This window comes from Trichosurus vulpecula, chromosome 2, assembly GCF_011100635.1.
Source record: "Trichosurus vulpecula isolate mTriVul1 chromosome 2, mTriVul1.pri, whole genome shotgun sequence".
Classification (NCBI taxonomy): Eukaryota; Metazoa; Chordata; class Mammalia; order Diprotodontia; family Phalangeridae; genus Trichosurus; species Trichosurus vulpecula.
The window spans coordinates 34,965,639-34,986,178 of NC_050574.1; the positions used below are offsets into that span (position 1 = coordinate 34,965,639).

Sequence of the window (20,540 nt, forward strand, 5' to 3'; positions counted from 1 at the left end):
TCGGAGCTGTCTTTGAACCTTGCATTGCTGAGAAGAGTCAAGTCTATCAAAGTTGGTCATCAAAGAATCACTATGTCTGTGGTTGTGCACAATGTTCTTCTGGTTCTGCTCCCCTCACTCAGCATCATATCATGTAGGTCTTTCCAGGTTATTCCATTACATTCATATACCCCAACTTGTTTACCCATTCCCCCATTGATAGGCATCCTCTTGATTTCCAATTCTTTGCTACCACAAAAAGAGCTGCTATAAATATTTTTGTACATACAGGTCCCTTTCCCCCTTTTGTGATCTGTGATCTCTTTAGGATACAGCCCTAGAAGTGGCATTGCTGAGTCAAAGGGTATGCACTTTTTTATAGCCCTTTGGGCATAGTTCCAAATTGCTCTCCAGAATGGCTGCATCAGTTCAGAACTCCACCAGCAATGTAACAGTGTTCCAATTTTCCCACATCCTCTCCAGCATTTATCATTTTCCTGTTTTGTCATTTTAGCCAATCTGATAGGAGATGTGGTACCGAAGAGTTGTTTTGATTTGCACTTCTCTGATCAATAGTGATTTAGAGCATTTTTTCATATGCCTATAGGTAACTTTAATTTCTTCCTCTGAAAACTGTCTGTTCATATCCTTTGACCATTTCTCAATTGGGGAATGACTTGCATTCCTATAAATTTGGCTCAGTTCCCTGTATATTTTAGATATGAGGCCTTTATCAGAGACACCAGTTGTAAAGATTTTCTCCCAATTTTCTGCTGTCCTCTTAATCTTTGTCGCATTGGCTTTGTTTATACAAAAACTTTTCAATTTAACATAATCAAAATTATCCATTTTGCATTTTGTAATGCTCTCTATCTCTTGTTGGGTCATGAATTCTTCCCTTTCTTATAGATCTTATAGGTAAACTATTCCCTGCTCTTGTAAACTGCTTATAGTATCAGTCTTTATTCCTAAATTATGAACCCATTTTGACTTTATTTTTGGTATACGGTGTAAAGATATTCATCTATGCTCAGTTTCTGCCATACCATTTTCCAATTTTCCCAGCAGTTTTTGTGAAATAGTGAATTCTTAGCCCAGAAGCTGGATTCTTTGGGTTTATCAAAGAGTAGATTGCTATAGTTGTTGACTTCTGCATCTTGTGTACCTAACATATTCCACTGACCCACCACTCTCAGCCAGTACCAGGTAGTTTTGATGGCTGCTGCTTCATAATACGGTTTAATATCTGGTATGGCTAGGCCACCTTCCCTAGAATTTCTTTTCATTAATACCCTAGATATTCTAGACCTCTTGTTCTTCCAAATGAATTTTGTTATTATTTTACCCAGCTCTGTAAAATAATTTTTTTGGTAGTCTGATTGGTGTGGCACTGAATAAGTAAATTAATTTAGGTAAAATTGTCATTTTTATTATATTAGCTCGGCCTAACCATGACCAACTGATGTTATTCCATTTATTTAGACCTGACTTTATTTGTGAGAGAAGTGTTTTCGTAATTGTGTTCATATAGGCCCTGGGTTTGTCTTGGCAGGCAGACTCCCAAATATTTTATAGTGCCTACAATAACTTTAAATGGAATTTCTCTTTCCATCTCTTGTTGTTGGGCTTTGTTAGTGGAAGAACAGATTTTTTACCACCATATCTGCATAGTTCCATCACAAACTGCCACTTGCGGGGCAGGGGGACATTTGCTCTATCACCAGAATCACAGAATTTTAGGACTAGGAGGGTCTACTCTAACATGCAGCCCAAAATGGTTTGCCGTTACCTTGTCCAGCTCATTTTACAGATGAGGAAACTGAGGCAAACAGGATGAAGTGACTGACTCAGGGTCACACAGCCAGGAAGTGTCTGAGGCCAAATCTGAACTCAGGGATTTTGCTATAACTGTAACAGACCCAACAAGTAGTCTTTCAAGAGTTTCCAATTAGGGAGAGCCTCATTGCCTCTAGAGACAGCCCACTATACTTCTGGACAGTTCTGATTGCGAGGAAGCATTTCCTAACATTGAGCCTAAACTGGCCTCTTTCCCATGTCCCCACATGATTCCTGGTGCAGCCCTCTGGGCTCCAACAGAACATGTCCAATCTGCCCTCCACACAACAGCCCTTTAAATGCTTGAAGACGACTCTCAGATCCCCCCAGTCTTCTCTTCAGGCCAAACACCACCTGGCTCCTTTAACCAAATCCTCATACTAGACTCAAAGCCCTTTCCCACCCTGGCCACCTTCCTCTGGAACTTCTCCCGAGCATGAGTATCCTTACGCTGTGGTACTCAGAGCTGAAACAATCCTTGAGGAGTAATCTGAAAGAATGAGGCAGAGGGACCCTTGCCTCCAAATGCCTCTTAATGAAGCCCAACATCTCTCTCTGTGTATATATTTTGGTTGTTAAAAGCACACAATTCTCGTTAAACTTTTAATCCACAGGGGTGGGGAACTTTTGGCCCTGAGGCCACATGTGGCCCTCTAGGACCTCAAATCCTGCACTTTGACTGAATCCAAACTTGACAGTGTTGTTCTGTGAAGCTGGAATTCAAAGAGCAGGATTTGAGGTCCTAGAGGGCTGTACATAGCGTCAAGGCCGCAGGTTCCCCACCCCTGCACCCTCACATCTTTTTTTTAAACCATAAAGTAGGGCCCCAGGTTACAAACTAGCCATTGCCACAAAACCATTTTTTCTGACTGTGCTTTGTAAACTCTAAAGTGCTTTATAAGTGACCTTTATTATCATGACCCAGGAGAAAGTGTAAACTGCAGCTCACATGGCAACCCCCTTGCTTACAAGCCAATGACAAGCTATACCAAGCACACAGGGTATCCACGGTGTAGAAAGTCTTAACTAAGACTTTTGGGACACCTTGAATAAACAGGCTGGACATTTTCAAGGAGAATAAGCCACCATGTCCATATCACTTAGCCAGTCACCAGAGTGCGGCTGGACGATCCATAACTGATTCTAGAGACTCATTTGGTACGGGATGGCTCACTAGATAACCCAGTCAAGGGCTTTTCACCCAGCCATACAGTCCCACATTGGCAGAGGTGGAAAGAACTTTTATTTTACAGATAAGAGAATGAGGGCCAGAGAGGCAAAATTACTTAAGGTCTCATGTGACATGTTGTAGTGTAGCGCTCTGGATTTGAATCCTGACCTTGATGCTCACTAACTGCGTGACTTTGGAAAAAAAGATCATCAGATCTCTGAGCCAGTTTTTTTGCCTGTAAAATGGGGATAAAATAAAAATCTGCAGCCCCTGCCTCAGAGGAAGGTTCCTTTGTGATTGAAAAGCAGGCAGGATTTAGAGCTAGATGACCTGGGTCTCAATGCAGCCTGTCACTCAAGCTTTGGTGACTGGGTAAGTCACTTGCCTCATTATCTCCCCTGCCTCCCGCCAAAATGAGGGGGGTCAGACCAGATGACTGTTAAGGCTCCTTTCTATTTATATATAACTGTCAGCTATCATTAGCTACTAGCAATCTAGCAGTCTAAATGCCTCTAAGGTTGCATTCAGCCCTCCACCTTCAGGCATCTACCTGCTTGCTTCTTCCCCCATCCTGGTGCTTTGTTCCATGGCAGGTGCTGGGGGGGGGGGGTGGGATGGTGAGACATACACCCAGATCCCTGCCCTTGGGTGAGGAATAGGGCATGGACATAACTGGAAAAGAGAAGCTGGGGCATCAGGCTGAGTGGCAGGAGCTAAGTGCCCGCTGAGGAGGTGGGCACTAAGCTACAGACAGCACACTGGCCTGGTTCCATGAGCAAATATCTGGCTCTCTTAGACCTTGCCCTTTGTTTCAGAATAGGAAACAGTGCCACAGAGGGGAGGGGATCTGCTCAGGGGGTTCAGCAGCTCAGGGGGCAAACGCAGCAAGGGCTCTGGGGAGTCGTGAGGTGGGCTGGGAGGGCAAGGAAGGCTCGCTTCATGGAAGTGGAGGATGTCAGAAGGCTGATGAGAAAGGAGTCCCTGGCTTGGAAGTGTTGGAAGCCCATCTCTGCCATGGGCAGTGGTGGGAGCTGTGGTCACCTGCTAGTGACTGAGCCTTGGTTTTCTCCTCCATCAATGGGAGGAAGCCTGGGAGAGGATCACAAGCCATTTAGAAGCTGAATCTCAGAGACATGTAGTCGAATCTCTTCCTTTTAGAGATGGAGCAACCAAGGCCCAGAGGGGTTTACAGGCTCCAAGAGAAGGGCCCAATGTGACCTCAAAGGCATTTAGTACAGGAGGGATGTGAGCAGGATGCAAGACCAAATCTTTTGGGGCAAATCTACCGGGTTTTCCCACTGTACCATTTGTGAAGTTAGGAAGAGTCCAAGAAGGAGAGAGAGGTATATAGAGAATAACACAAGTGGAGAAAAAAAAATAATTCTTTTAATTCTAAAGAGAGGGACTAAGCCCAGGAGTTGGGGTCTGGAAGGGGTTAGGGGAGAGGGTCAGTTGCCGTGTACAAGAGTGACAAAGAGACTGAGGGAACTCAATGCGAGGACTCCAGTCATCACAGCTCGGACCAGCAGTGCCGTCCAGCTGCCCAGGGAGAAGAGGTAGACAAAAGCCCTGGGAGAAAGGAAGAGTAAGGGAGCATGGAGTCTCCTCCGGTGCCCTCCTTGAAGGCAGACCCACCCGGCCTCCCCCATGAGCTAAACCCCTCACTCACTCCAGGATGAAGGCTTTGTAGACGCTGATTCCTAGGAGGAGAGTCAGTGGGGGGCGGAAGTTTCGTGGCAGGTCATATCGAGTGAACATCCACACGAGGGCAGAGACCGCAATGTAGTGGACCTAGGGTCAGAGGTTGAGGGTCAGCCAGGAGACAGGGGTCCATGGGGCAAGAGTGGTGGCAGGGTGGGGTGGTGGGGGGTCACAGTTACCAGGCTGATGTTGGAATCAATGCTCATCTGGATGTATTTCCAATCGAACTCGATGCCCCGGGCCCCGACCCAGAGAGGGATGCAGCTAGAGGAGAGAAGAGACAGGGGGCCGGTGGCTCAGGCTACCCTGGGGAGCTGGGAGTCTGCCCTTCTCCTCCCATCCCCAGTGGCCCAGAGACAAGGGTCCTGCACATCCTACACACCGGGACATGATGAGCTCTGCTGTGGCCCAGCCCAGGGCCGCCACCATAACCTTGTACTCGCCCTTCCCTGCATTCCGAGACATAACGAGGTGGAGGCCCACGAGGTCACCCAGGTCCACAGTTGCCTTCATGAATTCCTGGTAGATGGGATAATTCTCAGAGTTTAGAACTGGAAGAAGCCTCAGAGATCACCCAGCTGAAATCCCATATTTTTCAGGGAGGGGACCTTTCAAGATCATAAAGCCATTAGGCCGAGCCAGAATCAGAACCCGAGTCCAGCTGCTAATCCGGCACAGACTCTTTGCCGGCTGCCCCCCTGGCGGTCTCTGGTTCTGCTCTCCCACTTCTGCCTCCCTCCAGCGCCCTGGCTTGCCTTCCCATCATTCCCAGGAGCCACTCACCCCTATGAAATCGTAGATACCAGCTCCACCTTCCCATGTGGGGAAGAAGGTCGCGAGAAACAGCATCTGGGGGAGAGAGGGAGGGCTTAGAAGGGTGCGAGGAGGGGCCAGGGCAAGGCCAGCCTGATGATTTCTGCTCTCTCACCTTGCACAGCTGCACAAAGAGATAGGTGGCTCCCGCCTGCACACATTTCCAGAAAGCGTTGTACTCTGACCTGAGTGCGGGAGGGATTCCTGCAGGTGAGGGCCAGGCCTGAGAAGGGGGCTCCTGCTCCCCGCCGCCCCAGCCCAGGCCACCCTCAGTACTCACAGGCCACTGCACTTGTACGTGATGAAGTAGGGGAAGTATGCCAAGGCAAAACAATTCCCAAAGTGGAACAGGGTCATGGTGGGCCTTCAGCCGGCCCTCGTGGCACCTGAGTTGGCCAAGAATGGACAAAGCCGGGGCTTAAGCGGCTCCCTCCGCCCTCCAGGTATCCATCTGCCTCACCCCCACCTTCTCAGAGAGCCAGATGGATACCCTCCTTTCAGGGTTCCCAGGATGGTGGGCCTCCAGCCCCTTGGAGACCCCAGCCTCTAGCCATTACTGTTCAGCTCCCTTTGAGACTTAGCGGGACTCAGGAATCCTGACCCCAGCCTCCAAAAGGGTGTAGGTGTCCAACCCCCAACCTTTACCCTCTGAGGCGCTCCAGGTGGCCTGCCCCAATCAGCACTCCCCCACCAAGGGATGACACATGCATCCTGCCCTCAGCCTCCACCCCCTCCATGGGACACAAGTTGCCTTCCCCCAGTCTCTATTCTCCAAGGGGCCCCAGGGGAGCCAGGGGTCCAGTTGTGCCTCCCTCCCCAGCAAAGAGAGCCAGGTGTTCAGCCCTGCCCCCGCCCCCCCCCCAAAGAGAATCAAGTGTTCAGCCCTGCCCCCTTCCCCCCCACTCCCAAAGATAGCCAGGTTTCCAGCCTTGCCCCCTCCCTCCCAGAAGAGCCAGGTGTCGAGCCCTGCCCCCGGCCTCCACCCCCCCAGGCCTCCCAGATGACCCGGCCTGAAGACCAGGATCACGGCGTCCGGGTCTTCCCGAGTCCCCCACGCACCACGAGCGGCCCTGACTCACCGGGCGCTTCTCTAGGACTCCCTGCGCACGCGCCAACCTCCCTCGACCCTTCCCCCTCCGCGCACAGCAGGCCGGGAATAGTAGTTCCCCCACTCAAACCCCCTAAGTGCACGTGACCTCGGAGTCTGCGTCGTGGAGGCGGAGTCAGTAGGGAAGGGGGCGGAGTCCGCCGGGATAGCCGAGGCGCGCGGGGCGGGGCCGTGATGGGGACGCTCCACGTGACCGAACTCTGAGCTTCTTCTCCACCTCCACCGAGACCCATCCTCCTCACCTTCGCAGCCTCGTGGAGCCAACCCCACCCCGTGCAAACCTACCCCCGTCCTCTCCTCACGCAAGACCTATATACACGTAGAGACACGTGCACTGGGACTGAGAGAGAGGCAGGACCCCCAGGCACTGAGAAGGGAAGGCAGTATAGACAGGAACACACGTGCCGAGACAGACAAGATGCCCAGACACACAAGCAGAGACACGCACGGGCTGATGATGCCCAGAGACTGAGAGGACGCAGATGGGGTACACACACTGAGAGCAAAGGGAAGACACTGATGCTATACAGACAGGGAACACACACAGGCAGGTACGTGACACACAAAGACACAGAAATACACACACACAGGAACGAGTATAGATCCGCAAAACACAGCCACGTGCAGAGACAGAAATGCATATACACACACAGACGGGCGAGGCAGAGCCCACACACACTGCGGCGCACACAGCCGCCAGAGGCAGCTTCCTAGCGGGTGCTGAGATGTTTATTGGACATGTTGGCACTATCTCTCGGGTACCCTCATGTGGAGTCGCCCTTGGGGGAAGGAAAGGGGAGGACCAGTGCTGGACGGGGAGGGAGTAGTTCTGAGGAGTAGATAGGTACACACACAAAAACACACACGGTGACCCCCGACCCCAAGCAGAGCCCAGGAAGTGGTGGGTATGGGTGTTGGCAGGACAGGGATAGCTGATGGGGATGCTCGCATCGGGGGTGGAGGGGAAGGGGCGACGCCGATGGACCAGACCAGACCGAGGTCCCGGCGGTGAGGGGAAGGGGCACGCTGTGCCCTGCGGGGGAAGGAGACACAGAAGCAGGGCTCTCCCTCACTTCTCTTTGCTGTGCATATGATTCATGAGATCGGCCACCCGGTGGCTGTAACCATATTCGTTGTCATACCTGGGGTGGGGTGGAGAGGCACGGTCCATGTCTGTGGAGTGGGATCAGGGATTCCCTCCGTTTCCACAGGGATCCACCCCGACCTCCCTTCCTTTTCCCAGCTCACCAGGCGATAAGTTTGACAAAGTTATCGTTGAGAGATATGCCAGCCTTGGCATCAAATATAGATGAATGAGGGTTTCCGAGGATGTCAGAAGAGACCACCTAGTAAAGAGAAAGCCATTTGAATGAAGGAGGCAAAGATAAGGAATGAGGATGCACCCACCATTCACCTTAAATGGATCATTCTGGGAACGAGGGGCTCATGCTCAGCGACTAGACCTTCCTCCAAGTTCATCTCGTCTCCAGGATGCCTAACTGCCACCCTGACTCCAAACCCCCACAGCCCCAGGCCCCCACCTCATCCTCGGTGTAGCTGAGGATACCAGCCATCTGCCCCCTGGATGCTTTCTTCATAGCCTCCTTAATGGCATCGTAATTGCCTGGGCGGTTTAGCCGGCATGTGAGGTCCACGACAGAGACATCAGGAACTGGGACCCTGAATGCCATCCCTGTCAGTTTCCTGAACACACCAAAGATAGGAAAAAGGATCAGAACAACTCAGGGATGCGTGATATTGGCCTCTACCCTTGCTTCCTCCTATCCCTTTCAGTGTCCTCCATGCCATTCATCTCCCCCACCTCAGATCTTCAGATTACTGCTCCCCTGCTTCCTTTTTGTCACACCCATTCTCAAAGGAAGACATGAAGCCAGCCTTCATACCCATCAAGTTCAGGGATGACTTTCCCTACAGCTTTGGCAGCACCAGTGCTGGCCGGGATGATGTTCTGGTGGGCACCTCTGCCATCCCGCCATGACTTGACTGAGGGTCCATCCACAGTCTTCTGTGTTGCTGTATAAGAATGGACTGTGGTCTGGGAGCAGAGGAGGAAGATTAAACCTTAATGTTCATCCCAATTTACTCCAGCCTGGGTTTCCTCCCTTTCCAAAGAGAGAGAGAGAGAGAGAGAGAGAGAGAGAGAGAGAGAGACAACGAAACAGAGACACAGAGAGACAGAGACACAGAGACAGAGAGAGATTCCAGGCAAGTCCCCTCACTCTCTCCCACCTCCATCCCTCCATTCTTCCCTCCCACTCCATATGGTCCCACATTACCCTTTCCACCTCATGCTCACCATAAGTCCCTCCACTATCCCAAAATTATCATGGATGACCTTGGCTAGGGGGGCCAGGCAATTGGTGGTACAGGAAGCATTGCTGGAACAGAGAAGGATGAAGTAGAGTGGGGAGTGGGGGAAAGATGTCCGAATCTATGGTTTGACAAAACTAAATGTGGCTGGAGAATGGCTAAAGAAGTTGTAGTATGTAAATGTAAGAGGATGTTATTACCTCAAAAGAAATGATGACTGAAGAATTCAGAGAAACATGGGAAGATTTATACAAACTGATGCAAAATGTATACAGTAAGCAGAACCAGGAAAGCCATATATATAAGGACTATAACAATATAAACGGAAAGAGCTTCTTTTGAACAAACAAAACTGAACATGAATTATAATGACCCCAAAGAAATAGGTGAAGGTGTATCTTTGTCCCTCTTTTGCAGAGGTGAAGAGCTAAAGATAGGGAACATTACATGTTCTGTTAAACTAAGTTCACATGTTGGTTAGTTGTAATGAACTTTTTCTTTTGATCTTAATTCTTTTTCTTGGTTACAAGGAATGGATCACTTGGGGGAAGGGATATATTCAGAAATGAAGATCATGTCTAAACAAAATATATCAATAGAAATAAAATCTTAAAAAGCAACAAAGGGGAAGAGCTTTGGGGGTGGCTCAAGATGACAGTCAGAAGCATGGCCTCTGGAGGAGCCCCACCCAGATCACTTAGTTACCTGACAACAGTCATGTCATTGGGGTTATAGGTGTTCTCATTAACACCCATGACAAACATGGGAGCGTCAGGGGAGGGAGCAGAGATCACCACTCGACGAGCTCCAGCCTTGATGTGGGCCTAGTGGAGAGGCCAGTGTAACTAGCGTGTCCCATATTCCAGAGGAACCCCCCCCCCCCGCCAACCTCAACACCTGGCTCTGAGCCCCCTCATTCATTCCACTTGCCCTTTCTCTCACCGAGGCTTTTTCTGTTGTGAGGTTCACTCCAGTGGATTCTACCACATAAATGACCCCTGCAGTCTTCCACGGGATTTCTTCAGGTTGCATGCTAGGGAAAGGGGAGGAGAATATTCCATGAACCCGATTCCACCCTCCCTCTCCAATACCATTAATTATCTTTCTTCTATTACCCTATTTCTTCTCTTGCCCAGTTTCCTTGGTCCAAGCCATCAAGGATCAATCAAACGCCCCACCCAAAGACTGCTCATTGAACACACCATTTTGAGATGTCATTCCTTCCTTTCCTTCAAAAATCTAGCTCAACCCATCGCTGCTTAGAAGCCTTGCCTAGTTAACTGTGCTTGAACCAGTAAAGAGTGCTAGAATTAGCATCAGAAAGTCTGGAGTTTCAAATCCTGCCTCAGACACTTACTAGTTAGGTGGACCCCTGGGGCAAGTCACTTAACCTGAGTCTCAGGTATTCATCTGTAAAATGAGGATAATTATAGCTAATGCCTTCCCCTTTGCATGAATCTTATATGTACCTATTTATGCCCACAGGCAGCTAGGTGGTACAGTGGATAGAGTGCCAGGCCTGAAATCAGGAACACTCACCTTCCTGAGTTCAAATCTGGCCCCAGACACTTCCTAGCTGTGTGACCCTGGGCAAGTTTGCTTTGGTTTGTTGTTGCTCAGTCATTTTCGGCCATGTCTGACTCTTCATGACTCCATTTAAGGTTTTTCTTGGCAAAGATACTGGAGTGGTTTGCCATTTCCTTCTCTGGCTCATTTTACAGATGAGGAAACTGAGGCAAACAGGGTTAAATGATTTGTCCAGGGTCACACAGTTAGTAAGTGTCTGAGGCCGGATTTGGACTCATGAAGATGAATCTTCCTGACTCTGGACCCAGAACTTATCCACTATGGTGCCACCTAATGAGCTAGCACAGTTACCTGGAAGGGACATAGAAAGTGCTTAATAAAAATGCTTGTGGATTGATTTATTAGCCTGTGTTCCATTGGCAGTACAGGGGATGATCATTTCTATGATTTATAGGCCATTAGAGTTGAAAAGACCTTTAGGGTTCATTGAAGAGCTCTAAGCTCTTTGACTTGGCTGAGAATTAAATGCGACAGGTCCCAGTTCTAGAGAGAGGGTCAGACTTTTGACTCAATGTAAGAAAAGGCTTTGTTACAATGTTACAACGAGGGGAGTCCAAAAGGCTGCCTTGGAAAGATGCTGGCTTCCCCTTTTAGTAGGTGACCCCTTGTTGGAGATATTGTAGAAGGGATCTCAGGTGGATATGGGTCAGACTAGATGGCCATGTAGAACCCTTTTCACCCTTAAATTGTGTGAGTTACAGATTCAATTTCTTCATTTTAACTTGAGAGGCCCAGAGATCCAATGACTTACTAAAGATCACAGACAGCGTTATAGCTGATCTGCGATTCCTTTGGATTCCAGTGCCGAAAAGTTTCTAAAAGTTGTTTGTAATCTCTACTAAACTATAACGCACCCCCTGCGCCAGTAAAAAATAAAAGAGGGGCAGCTAGGTGGTGCAGTGAGTAGAGCACCAGCCCCGGAGTCAGGAGTACCTGAGTTCAAATCCACTCACAGATATTTGACACACTAGCTGTATGACCTTGGGCAAGCTGCTTAACCCCAATTGCCCTGCCTTTCCCCCTCCAAAAATTAAACTATAAACCCTTTGATGCCATGTATTTGTTTTAGCTATCCCTTGTTCTGCATTCCAGGAAAGCTCTTCAGATGGCGCTTGATAAACTGGCTCTAATTTTCCCATACCTATCTTCCCACTTTGTTCCCATTCAAATCTTCCTGTGGCTAGCCCCCAGAGGAAAATGTCTTACTGCTGGTAGACAGCGATCTCCTGTTTGTTTACCACCAACTTTCCATCCTTAACTTCAACAGTACCGTAGAATGGACCATGAGTGGAGTCATACTTGAACATGTATTCCTTAGGGAAAGAGAAGGGTAATGTGTGTTGGGAGGCAGGAGGGGCAGTGCTGAGGGCAGGGAGAAGCATCCCCAGGAGACCCCACTCCCATGCCTGGGCAGGTAAGACTGAGGGCTTCCTTCTTCCTGTCTCCGGGACCTTTCCTTACCATGTAGTTGACATCAATGAATGGATCGTTTACTGCAACAACTTTTATTCCTTTCTCTATGCAGGCTCGAAGCACCAGCCGCCCAATACGTCCGAATCTGATGCAGGATAAAAGAGTCAGGTGTGGTTAGAAGCCCTCCACCCACCAATCTCTATCAAAATTAGTAGTGTGTGTGTGTGTGTGTGTGTGAGAGAGAGAGAGAGAGAGAGAGAGAGAGAGAGAGAGAGAGAGAGAGAGAGAGAGAGAGAGAGAGAGCGCGCAAGTGTATAGGGGATTAAAATATAAAGGATTAAGGAAGGTTAACTAATTAAATAAGGGTCTTGGGGAAACCTGGATATGGTACTCTTCGTTTTAGGAAGAAGGAAATTCAGAGAGATATTTTTAGGGTATAGAATGATAGGGGGAGACGGAGGAAGAGGAAGATGGGTTTATATACAGTACAAATTTCCTCTTCATACTCAACTCAGAAAGAAACTCACAGGGAAGCCTGAGGTCATGTGGCTTCAGTACGGAGGGAGCAAATCAGGAGGGAAGACTTACCCATTGATGCCCACTGTTAACCCGGGACTTCCACGTATTGCTTTGGGAGAGGGATGGCCACGGGATACAGATGCTGCTCCAGGTTTGCCCGGAACTGATGCTGCATTTGTTTCTGATTCAGTGTGCTGCTGCGATCTGCCTGCTCATTTGGGATGAGATGAGGGGGAGACAGACAGAGACACAGACACAGACACAGAGAAAAGACAGAAAGAAACATTTATTAGGTTGCTCCTTATGGACAGAGCTCACTTCTGCATTATTAAAAAGGATACAACAAACACAAGAAATTATTTCAGCATTGGAAGAACAAACAAGTTGGTTGAAGTGACCACTTAGAGAAATGTGAAAGAGAGTGCCAGCTAACGTGATGTCATTTCATACTTGTAGTTGCCATTCTTGGTGACACACTTATGGCTTTTTTTCTCTCTCGATATCACCAAATAAAAAATTATATGGTCAAGTTCAAATAGCACATAAGTGCTGGACAGCATGGAATTGAGGACTATAGCCTGGATAAGAGGAGCTTGCAGGCTCTTTCTTTCTTTGAATCATCATAGTTTCTCCCAGAATCCCTCCTCCCCTCCCAGAGGACCATTCATCCCATATAACAAATAGTATTTTTAAAGTTAAAAAAAAGAAAGGAAAAAAGGGGAAAAATCAGTGTAACATTAATATATCAGAAAATTCTAAAAATATGTGCAATGTGCAACACTTGTGAACCTCCCACCTCTACAAAGGGGTAGGTGGGAGTGTGTTCTCATATCTGCTCTTATGAGCCATGCTTGTTCTTTATAATTTTGCAACGTTCAATTTGGGGTGGTGGTGGTTGGGTTTTTCCATTTACATCATCGTAGTTATTTAATATGTTGTTCTCTCGGCTCTTCTTACTTCACTCTGCATCAGTTCGCATAGATCTTTCCATGCTTCTCTGTATTCATCAGTCATCATTTCTTATAGCACAGTAATATTATTCTATTACATTAAGCATTAATTATTCTATTACATTATTATACCATTTTTGGTCTTTCCCCAATCAATGAGCATTTGTTTCCAATTCTTTGCTATCACAAAAAAATGCTGCTAGAAATTTTGGTTCATATGAGGACTTTCTTTTTGTTATTGATGTCTTTGATGCTTAAGTCCAGTAATGGAATTTCTGAGTTAGAGGATATAGACATTTTAGTAATTAATTCCAAATTGTAGTCATCTACTTTCAAGGGCTAGGGAAAAGAAGTCAGAAAGACAATTATTATGGTGGGGGAAGTGGAACTAAATTGTAGGAAGGAAATGTGAGCAGATTACCTGGGCTTTGATGATGGGGTGCTTGGGTGCTTGTGCTTGGACCTCAATTCCAGGATCACATTTCTCCCTAGCCTTAAGACACTATCCCTGACAGTTTTCTCCCCAGCCCAAGGACACTATGCCTATGAATAACTCATGAGTAGGCTCCAATGAGGCAAACTGTCTCTCCCTGTTACAAGAACAAGCTGACCTCTGTAGAATTTCCCCTGTAAAAACAGGACTATCTTGTACCTAAAGAATTATCATGCATTGATTCCCACAGTTATCATGTACAATCCAGAGTCAAGCTATAGATGTCAACTCTCAAAGCTATCTCGCAACAGACTTAACAGACCAAAAATACACGCCTGAGAAAACCCTTTCCCCGATTTCCAGTAGTGAACGACGCCTGTGACCAAGGTTGCATGTTATCACCTAATTAGCATGTCTGCCAAATAATCCACTACTTTTCCTATTTAAGCTTTAGCATCATTTCTGTTAAGTTACAAGTTCCTTAAAGAGTTCTGCCCACCATATTGGCATTACGATAAATCTTTGCCAACTTGACTTAAAGAATGCTTGAGTCTGTGAATTCATTCCAGTCAACCCTCTCCTGTATTTCAGTCCATGAGGGGACCCTGAACCCCTTAAACTGCATCAGAAGAAACCACAGTCTCTAATGCATGAATGGTGGAGTGACACCAAAGTTTTGGAAGGGTAGAAAAGAATATAAGGACAAGAGAGCTTGGAGGGCTTTGTGTTTGTGAGACAAGACAAAGAGGTCAAGTCTTGCAAATGCCAATTTAATAGAATTATTCCTCAGCGCAGTGAAAAGAGCAATGGATGTGGGGTCCGAAGACTTGGCTTCAAATTCTGGAGCAGCTGGTTGATTTCTCAGGGTGCCTGTTTGTGAAATGAGGGGTCTAGAAGGTCTAGATGACATTGAAGATTTCATTCTTATAGTTCCTTTTAAACTCCCACAATCCTAGTGAACCCAAGGCCCTGACAGCAAGATGGTAATGAAGGGGAAAGATAGAGATGGGGGTTAGAACTCAGGAGTCTTGAGACGGGACTTTGTCTCTGCTAGTCTTAATATGAAACATCTGATAGATATAGCTTGAGGTGTCTTAGTGGCAATAAATGTTAATAAGCAATGATAATAATTTTCTAGTCATGATAATTCAATAGTTATTAGTGACTATGGGTGTCTTCATCCTTTTCAGAACAGTTTAGTGGTCTTTCTCTCTGGGGCTGTTTCCTATTCCCCTAAATAAGGGACATTATTATCCCTTTCCTCTACCTCCTGGCTCTGGGAGTGAGCTTTCAAGGTATAAGTTAAGAAGCCTTTTCATGGGAAGGACCCAATCCAGAAACTACATTACCCTTTCCCTCCCCACCCCCACACAAGGTTCCTGGGGGAAGAAGGAAGGGCCTGGAAGACTAGTACCATGGAGAGCAGAGGAGCCAGCAAGAGGAAGAACTGTTGCTACGGTTAAGAGGGTAATCTCAGCCTTTGCTGGTGGAGGGCCAGTGTGTCATTATTATAACTGTGCTACGAACAAAAAGATTCTATCCAGTCCTGCCTGTCAACTTTTGTACCTTCAAAATCTTTCCAGATGGCCAGATAGCCTAGCTAGTCTAACTCCATCATGGGGAACATTGCTGATGCCTTTCTCTGCTCCCCAATTTCCCCAACAGCTCTTCTTACACAGAGGGGAAAGAGGCCATCTTAACTCCTTCATTTTACACATGAGGAGGCTAAGGCCCAGGAAGGAGATTAAGTGATTTTGCCTTGGGTCAGGATCACAGGTAAATTGTGAACATCACAGAGCCTATGATTCCACAGTGTGCTCTGCCCACTGTATTAGCATCTCTCTCTCTCTCTCTCTCTCTCTCTCTCTCTCTCTCTCTCTCCTCTCTCTCCTTCTCTCCTCTCTTTCTCCCCCAACTTCCCCTTCCCTCCATCCCAGCCTACTTTCCTTACACACACCCCTTTCTCCAAATTTCAGCTTCCCTTGAAACCTCACTCCCGTGCTAATTACGAGAGCCTCTGATGCCCCCTCTCCTTCCTCCCCAGGCTTTTTTTTTCTTTGCAGAGGAAAGAGGCGTCTCTCCTCCAAGGATCGCCTGCAGCGAGACTTCAGCCTCCAGGTATCCCCTGTAAGACCTCGATCTACTGGAGCAGATGAGAGGGGAAGGAGGGTCTGGCCACGCCTCGGGGAGGAGGCACATGGTTCTGTATCGGAAACCCCTCGGACCTGGAGGGCGTCGGGAGACTCGCTCAGAGTCGGCCAATGGTCCCCTTCTCCGGGCGCCAGGGGGCGTGCAAGACCCCTCAGGTGGCTCCTGTCCACGCTCCCTTGCCTTGGGCGAGGTGACTCACCGTGTCGCCGCAGCTGGACAACGGTGACATTGGTGAGGATGACGTCTCGTTTAGGCATGGCCTCAGCCTCTCATGGCCTCTCAAATTCTCATGGCCTGCGTCCACCCTGCGTCCCCGCTGTGATGTTATTGAGGCTTCCCGCTGCCCAGGTTCCCGGGTTCTCGGGGGTCCGGCTGTGTCGTCACAGTGCCCTTTCCCGCGGAGCAGCACCCTGACCTCACAGAAGAAGGCACCCACTAGGGAGGGGGAGATCTGAGGAAGCCTCCGTCCCTCGTCTTGTTGTTCCGTCTTCCCCCTCAAAGAACAGATAGTACACGCGGTCCACGCTAAGCCCCCGCTAGACCCACACAGAAGGAAGATTTACCTTCAGTGCAATAGCTGACCTTAATGCTCACTGAAGTCGTCTGACAATGTTGCTGAAAATACCAAGCTAAAACGCATCGGAGTAAGCACACGATCCTACTTCACTACTGGTGATTGGGAAAGTACAAGAGCCTCGTCCTTCCACCTTCAACACCAGAATCCGACCAAGCCTACTATCCTGAAATTTGGGTACAATTCTGATGAACTCTGGACAACCAAATTTTGCCTTGATTTTCCACAAGCACTCACAAGGAACTGTAACAAAGGGCTCGTCTACACCCGGCAGGAGAATGTGGTGACTGGAAAGGGTCTCGGCCCAAGCACAAAGTACATCCTTGCTGTAACCTTGCCCTCTGAGGTGGGCGATGCTGTGCTCAGGTGGAGCCCTACCCCTTCTCCCCAGCCACCTATGATTTGGCGGTGAGTGTCAGGGAAGGGAAGGGAACGGACTAAACATTTATTAAGCACCTACTATATGCCAGGTGCTGAACACTTGACAAATATTATCTGTTTTGATCAGGGCTACATACTAGCTTGGTTACTAAAGATAGGAGTAGAGAAATGGTAGTAGGGAACCGATTTTCCCCCTTGGGATAATATAACCATAAGGATATTATCCAAGGCATAGTGGAAAAAGTACTGGCGCCTAAGTTAGAGGGGTTCAAATCCCACCTCTGGCACTTACTCTTGGACGGTCTCTGGTAAAATGTGGAAGTTGGACTCTATCATTACCCCTTCAAAGGGTCCCAAGGGTCCCTGCCCACTCTGAATCTTTGATTATAAACTAGGTTCTGCCTCTGTTTAGGTCCGCAATCCATTTGAAGATGAAACCTGTAGAACTGGTATGTCCCTCCTTCTAGGTAAGGGGTAGGGGAATGGACCTGCCAGAGGAAGGAGGAGGATTAATGAAATGGTCACCCTGCCTCCCCAACTGCTAGTGTCTTTCCATCTGAGATTATCTTTCGTTTACTCTTTGTATTTATCTTGTTTGCACCCAGTTATTTATGTTATCTCCCCCATTAGAATGGGGGACACTTAGAACTTGGGACTATTTTTGCCCTTCTTTGGCTCTTCATCATTAGCACAGTGCCTGGCATGTAATAAACACTAAATAAATGCTTGTTGACCAACTGTTTTGTTGGTTGATTTGTTGACTGACTAAGATGACACACACTCTCTCTTTCTCCTCTCTCTGTCTCTCTCTGTATCTCTCTCTCTCTTTCCTCTGTCTCTCTGTTTCTTTCCTCTCTCTCTCTCTCTCTCTCTCTCTCTCTCTCTGTGTGCGTGTGCGTGCATGTGCATGTGTGTGTGTGTGTGTGTGTGTGTGTGTGTGTGTGTGCTGCAGAGCTATAGAAATTCTAGATGTCATTGTTACAGGGGCAATGGAACTCAGAATAATGTGGTTAGTCAGATGGGGAGACAAAGGGAGAAGGGTGGGGAAGTAGGCAGCAATATGGAAATGGCTTCCTGATATTCATGCACTCTAACTTCAAGGAGATCTCAATATCTACATGATGATCTCTGTGGTCATATTTGATTGCCTCCTTATCACACTCCCTGGTAAAGTGGTGTAAATGATGTCTTTTGACTCTCAGCATAAACTCAATTTAAGTGAAGCAGATGTGCAAGACGTCATCAAAGAGCTGGGGTGCATCTCAGCTAACTCAGGACTGATGAAGTCACATTGATTAGTGATAAGGACTTGATCCTGGAGAGCTAGGCTGAACTGTCACATGTTGTTCTCAACAGACCGTCATCAGTCAATGCTGAAGCCATTGACCATTTACCTCAGGTTGAAGTCAATCCCTCCCTAGCTGAAGTTCCAGCTGAAGAAGAGCTTTTGAATGCTATTAGCTTCTACTCACGTGGCAAAGCATCGGCTGCTGATTCTGTTCCAGCTGTGATCTACAAGGTCCACTGCTCCTACAAAAGCTGACTGAAATTTTCTGGGTTATATGGCAAGAGGAGGTGATCTCCCAGAAGTTCAAAGATACCTCCATTGTTTGTCTCTATGAAGGAAAAGGAAATAGGTTGTCCTGTGACAACCACAGGGGTTCTTAGTCATCGCTGGCAAGATTCTTGCCAGAGTCCTCCTTAATAGGCTGATCCTTATCTGCCTGAGAGCCAGTGTGACTTCAGAAAGAGCCCATATGGTGTTTGCTGACTGACAACTCCAGGAGAAATGCCAGGAGCAGAATGGAAGTCTGTACATGATGTTTGTTCATCTGACCAAGTCCTTCGTTACTGTCCATTGTGAGTGCTCATGGAAAATCATGGCAAAATTTGGTTGTCCAGAGAAGTTAATCAGAATTGTACCCAAATTTCATGATAGTACACTTGCATGGGTTCTCGATAATGGACGATGCTCTTGTGCTTTCCCAGTCACCAGTGGAATGAAGCAGGATTGTGTGCTTGCTCCCATGCTTTTCAGCTTGATGTTTTCAGCAACATTGTCAGATGACTTCAATGAGCACTAAGGTCAGCTATTGCATTGAAGGTAATTTATTTAACTTGAAAAGGCTACAAGCCAAGACTAAAGTAGAGGGAGAGTTGGTACATGATTTTTTTGTTTGCAGATGACTGTGAACTCCATGTAGCCTCTGAAGCTGAGATGCAGCAAAGTACGGATTGATTCTTTGCCGTTTGCACTAATCTTGGCCTAACAATCAACACTATGAAAACACAGGTTCTTCATCAGCTAGCACCACACCATCCATACATAGAACTGTTGGTTTCAGCAAATGGAGAAATTTTGAATGCTTGAATAAGTTCACTTACCTTGGCAGTATACTTTCCAGGGATGCACATATTGAAAATAAAGTTGACCCACACATTGCCAGAGCTAGCTCAGTATTGGGGAGGCTCCATAGGAAAGTGTGGGAGAAAAGAGGTATTAGACTACCAAATGGAAGGTCTACAGAGCCATTGCGCTGACCTCATGATTGCATGCCTGTGAAACTTGGACAGTCAGCAGATTGTCAGTAGTGCCATGCCAGGAAACTGAATCACTTCTATTTGAATTGTCTTAGGAAGATTCTGAAGATCATCTGGCAAGGTAAGGTAAACAGAAAAATGAGGTCCTTTCTCAAGACAAACTGCCAAGCATTCAAACTCTGTGGCAGAGGGCACAACTCCGATAGGCTAGCCACATTCAAATGCCAAATATGTGTTTGCCTAAAAGACTATTTTAGAAAGAACTCATACAAGGTCACACAAGAACTCACGTGGAGGTCAGAAGTAGCATCTCTGAAGAACTATTTGTGCCCAACCTGTGGTAGAATATTCAAAGGTCGCATTGGTCTGATCAGCCATAGTCGGTCACATTGTACCTTGCCTCCCAACACAGTGATGTCATTTTGGTCCTCTATGAGAATGAAGGACAATAACCATCACACGCCCTACAGAGCCTGTTCCAAATCTCCTCTGTCCCCAAATCCCCAATCCTACTCTCCCTGTCCTTCCCTCATTTCCCTACTTAACGTCTCAAAAGCTATTTTCCTTATCCTTTCCTCTTTTTCCTCCATTTCAGAGAGACAAGGTGACCTTCTTCCATACCAAGGTTAACCCTTCCCTTTGTGCCCTTGAGTCCATCTCTTCTTGGACCTTAATTTACCCATAATTCAACTCATTTCAATAAACATGTAAGTGCACAATGTGCCTTGAATATTCATTAATTGAATATTGTGTGCAAGTCATGCCACCACTTTATTCTTTCTCTTTTTCTCACCTTAAGGAATCATGAGATCATAAATATAGAGCTGGGAGGGACCTGAGAGGCTGTGGAGTCCAACCTCTTTATTTTATAAGTAAGAAAACTGAGGCACAGAGAGATTGTGACTTGCTCAGTCTACACAGGTAGTAAGTGGTTTTGAACCCAGTCCGAGTGACTCTAAACCCTGCGTTCTTTCCAGGACACTGCTACCTTTCAATCTGCCCCTCTGCACTGGTTCCCTCCTCTTTGTCTTTGTCTACCAACACACTCCAGT

General features: G+C 47.4%; 3 protein-coding genes across 4 annotated transcripts in view; 1 reads left to right on the forward strand and 2 right to left on the reverse strand.

The window, feature by feature from the left end:
• Window positions 1–20,540, forward strand: part of LOC118839020 (zinc finger protein 850-like) — a 902,460-nt gene that overhangs the window by 494,377 nt on the left and 387,543 nt on the right. The window lies entirely within an intron of this gene.
• Window positions 4,351–6,634, reverse strand: TMEM147 (transmembrane protein 147). 2 transcript variants are annotated; one of them, XM_036746470.1, is made up of 8 exons: window positions 6,580–6,634; window positions 5,781–5,886; window positions 5,616–5,685; window positions 5,471–5,536; window positions 5,070–5,206; window positions 4,867–4,951; window positions 4,656–4,777; window positions 4,351–4,555 (listed from the first exon to the last, which is right to left on the reverse strand). In XM_036746470.1, exons 2-8 carry the CDS (start codon window positions 5,855–5,857, stop codon window positions 4,435–4,437), a joined length of 678 nt encoding a protein of 225 aa, XP_036602365.1. In that variant the 5' UTR covers window positions 5,858–5,886; window positions 6,580–6,634; the 3' UTR covers window positions 4,351–4,434. The 2 variants fall into 2 exon arrangements, with proteins under 2 accessions (XP_036602365.1, XP_036602366.1); XM_036746471.1 differs by having other exon boundaries at window positions 6,560–6,589.
• Window positions 7,678–16,249, reverse strand: GAPDHS (glyceraldehyde-3-phosphate dehydrogenase, spermatogenic). The gene is made up of 11 exons (XM_036746457.1): window positions 16,192–16,249; window positions 12,528–12,669; window positions 11,988–12,084; window positions 11,733–11,839; window positions 9,882–9,972; window positions 9,645–9,763; window positions 8,926–9,007; window positions 8,513–8,664; window positions 8,150–8,312; window positions 7,857–7,954; window positions 7,678–7,750 (listed from the first exon to the last, which is right to left on the reverse strand). The coding sequence occupies exons 1-11, from the start codon at window positions 16,247–16,249 to the stop codon at window positions 7,678–7,680; spliced, it is 1,182 nt and encodes a 393-aa protein (XP_036602352.1).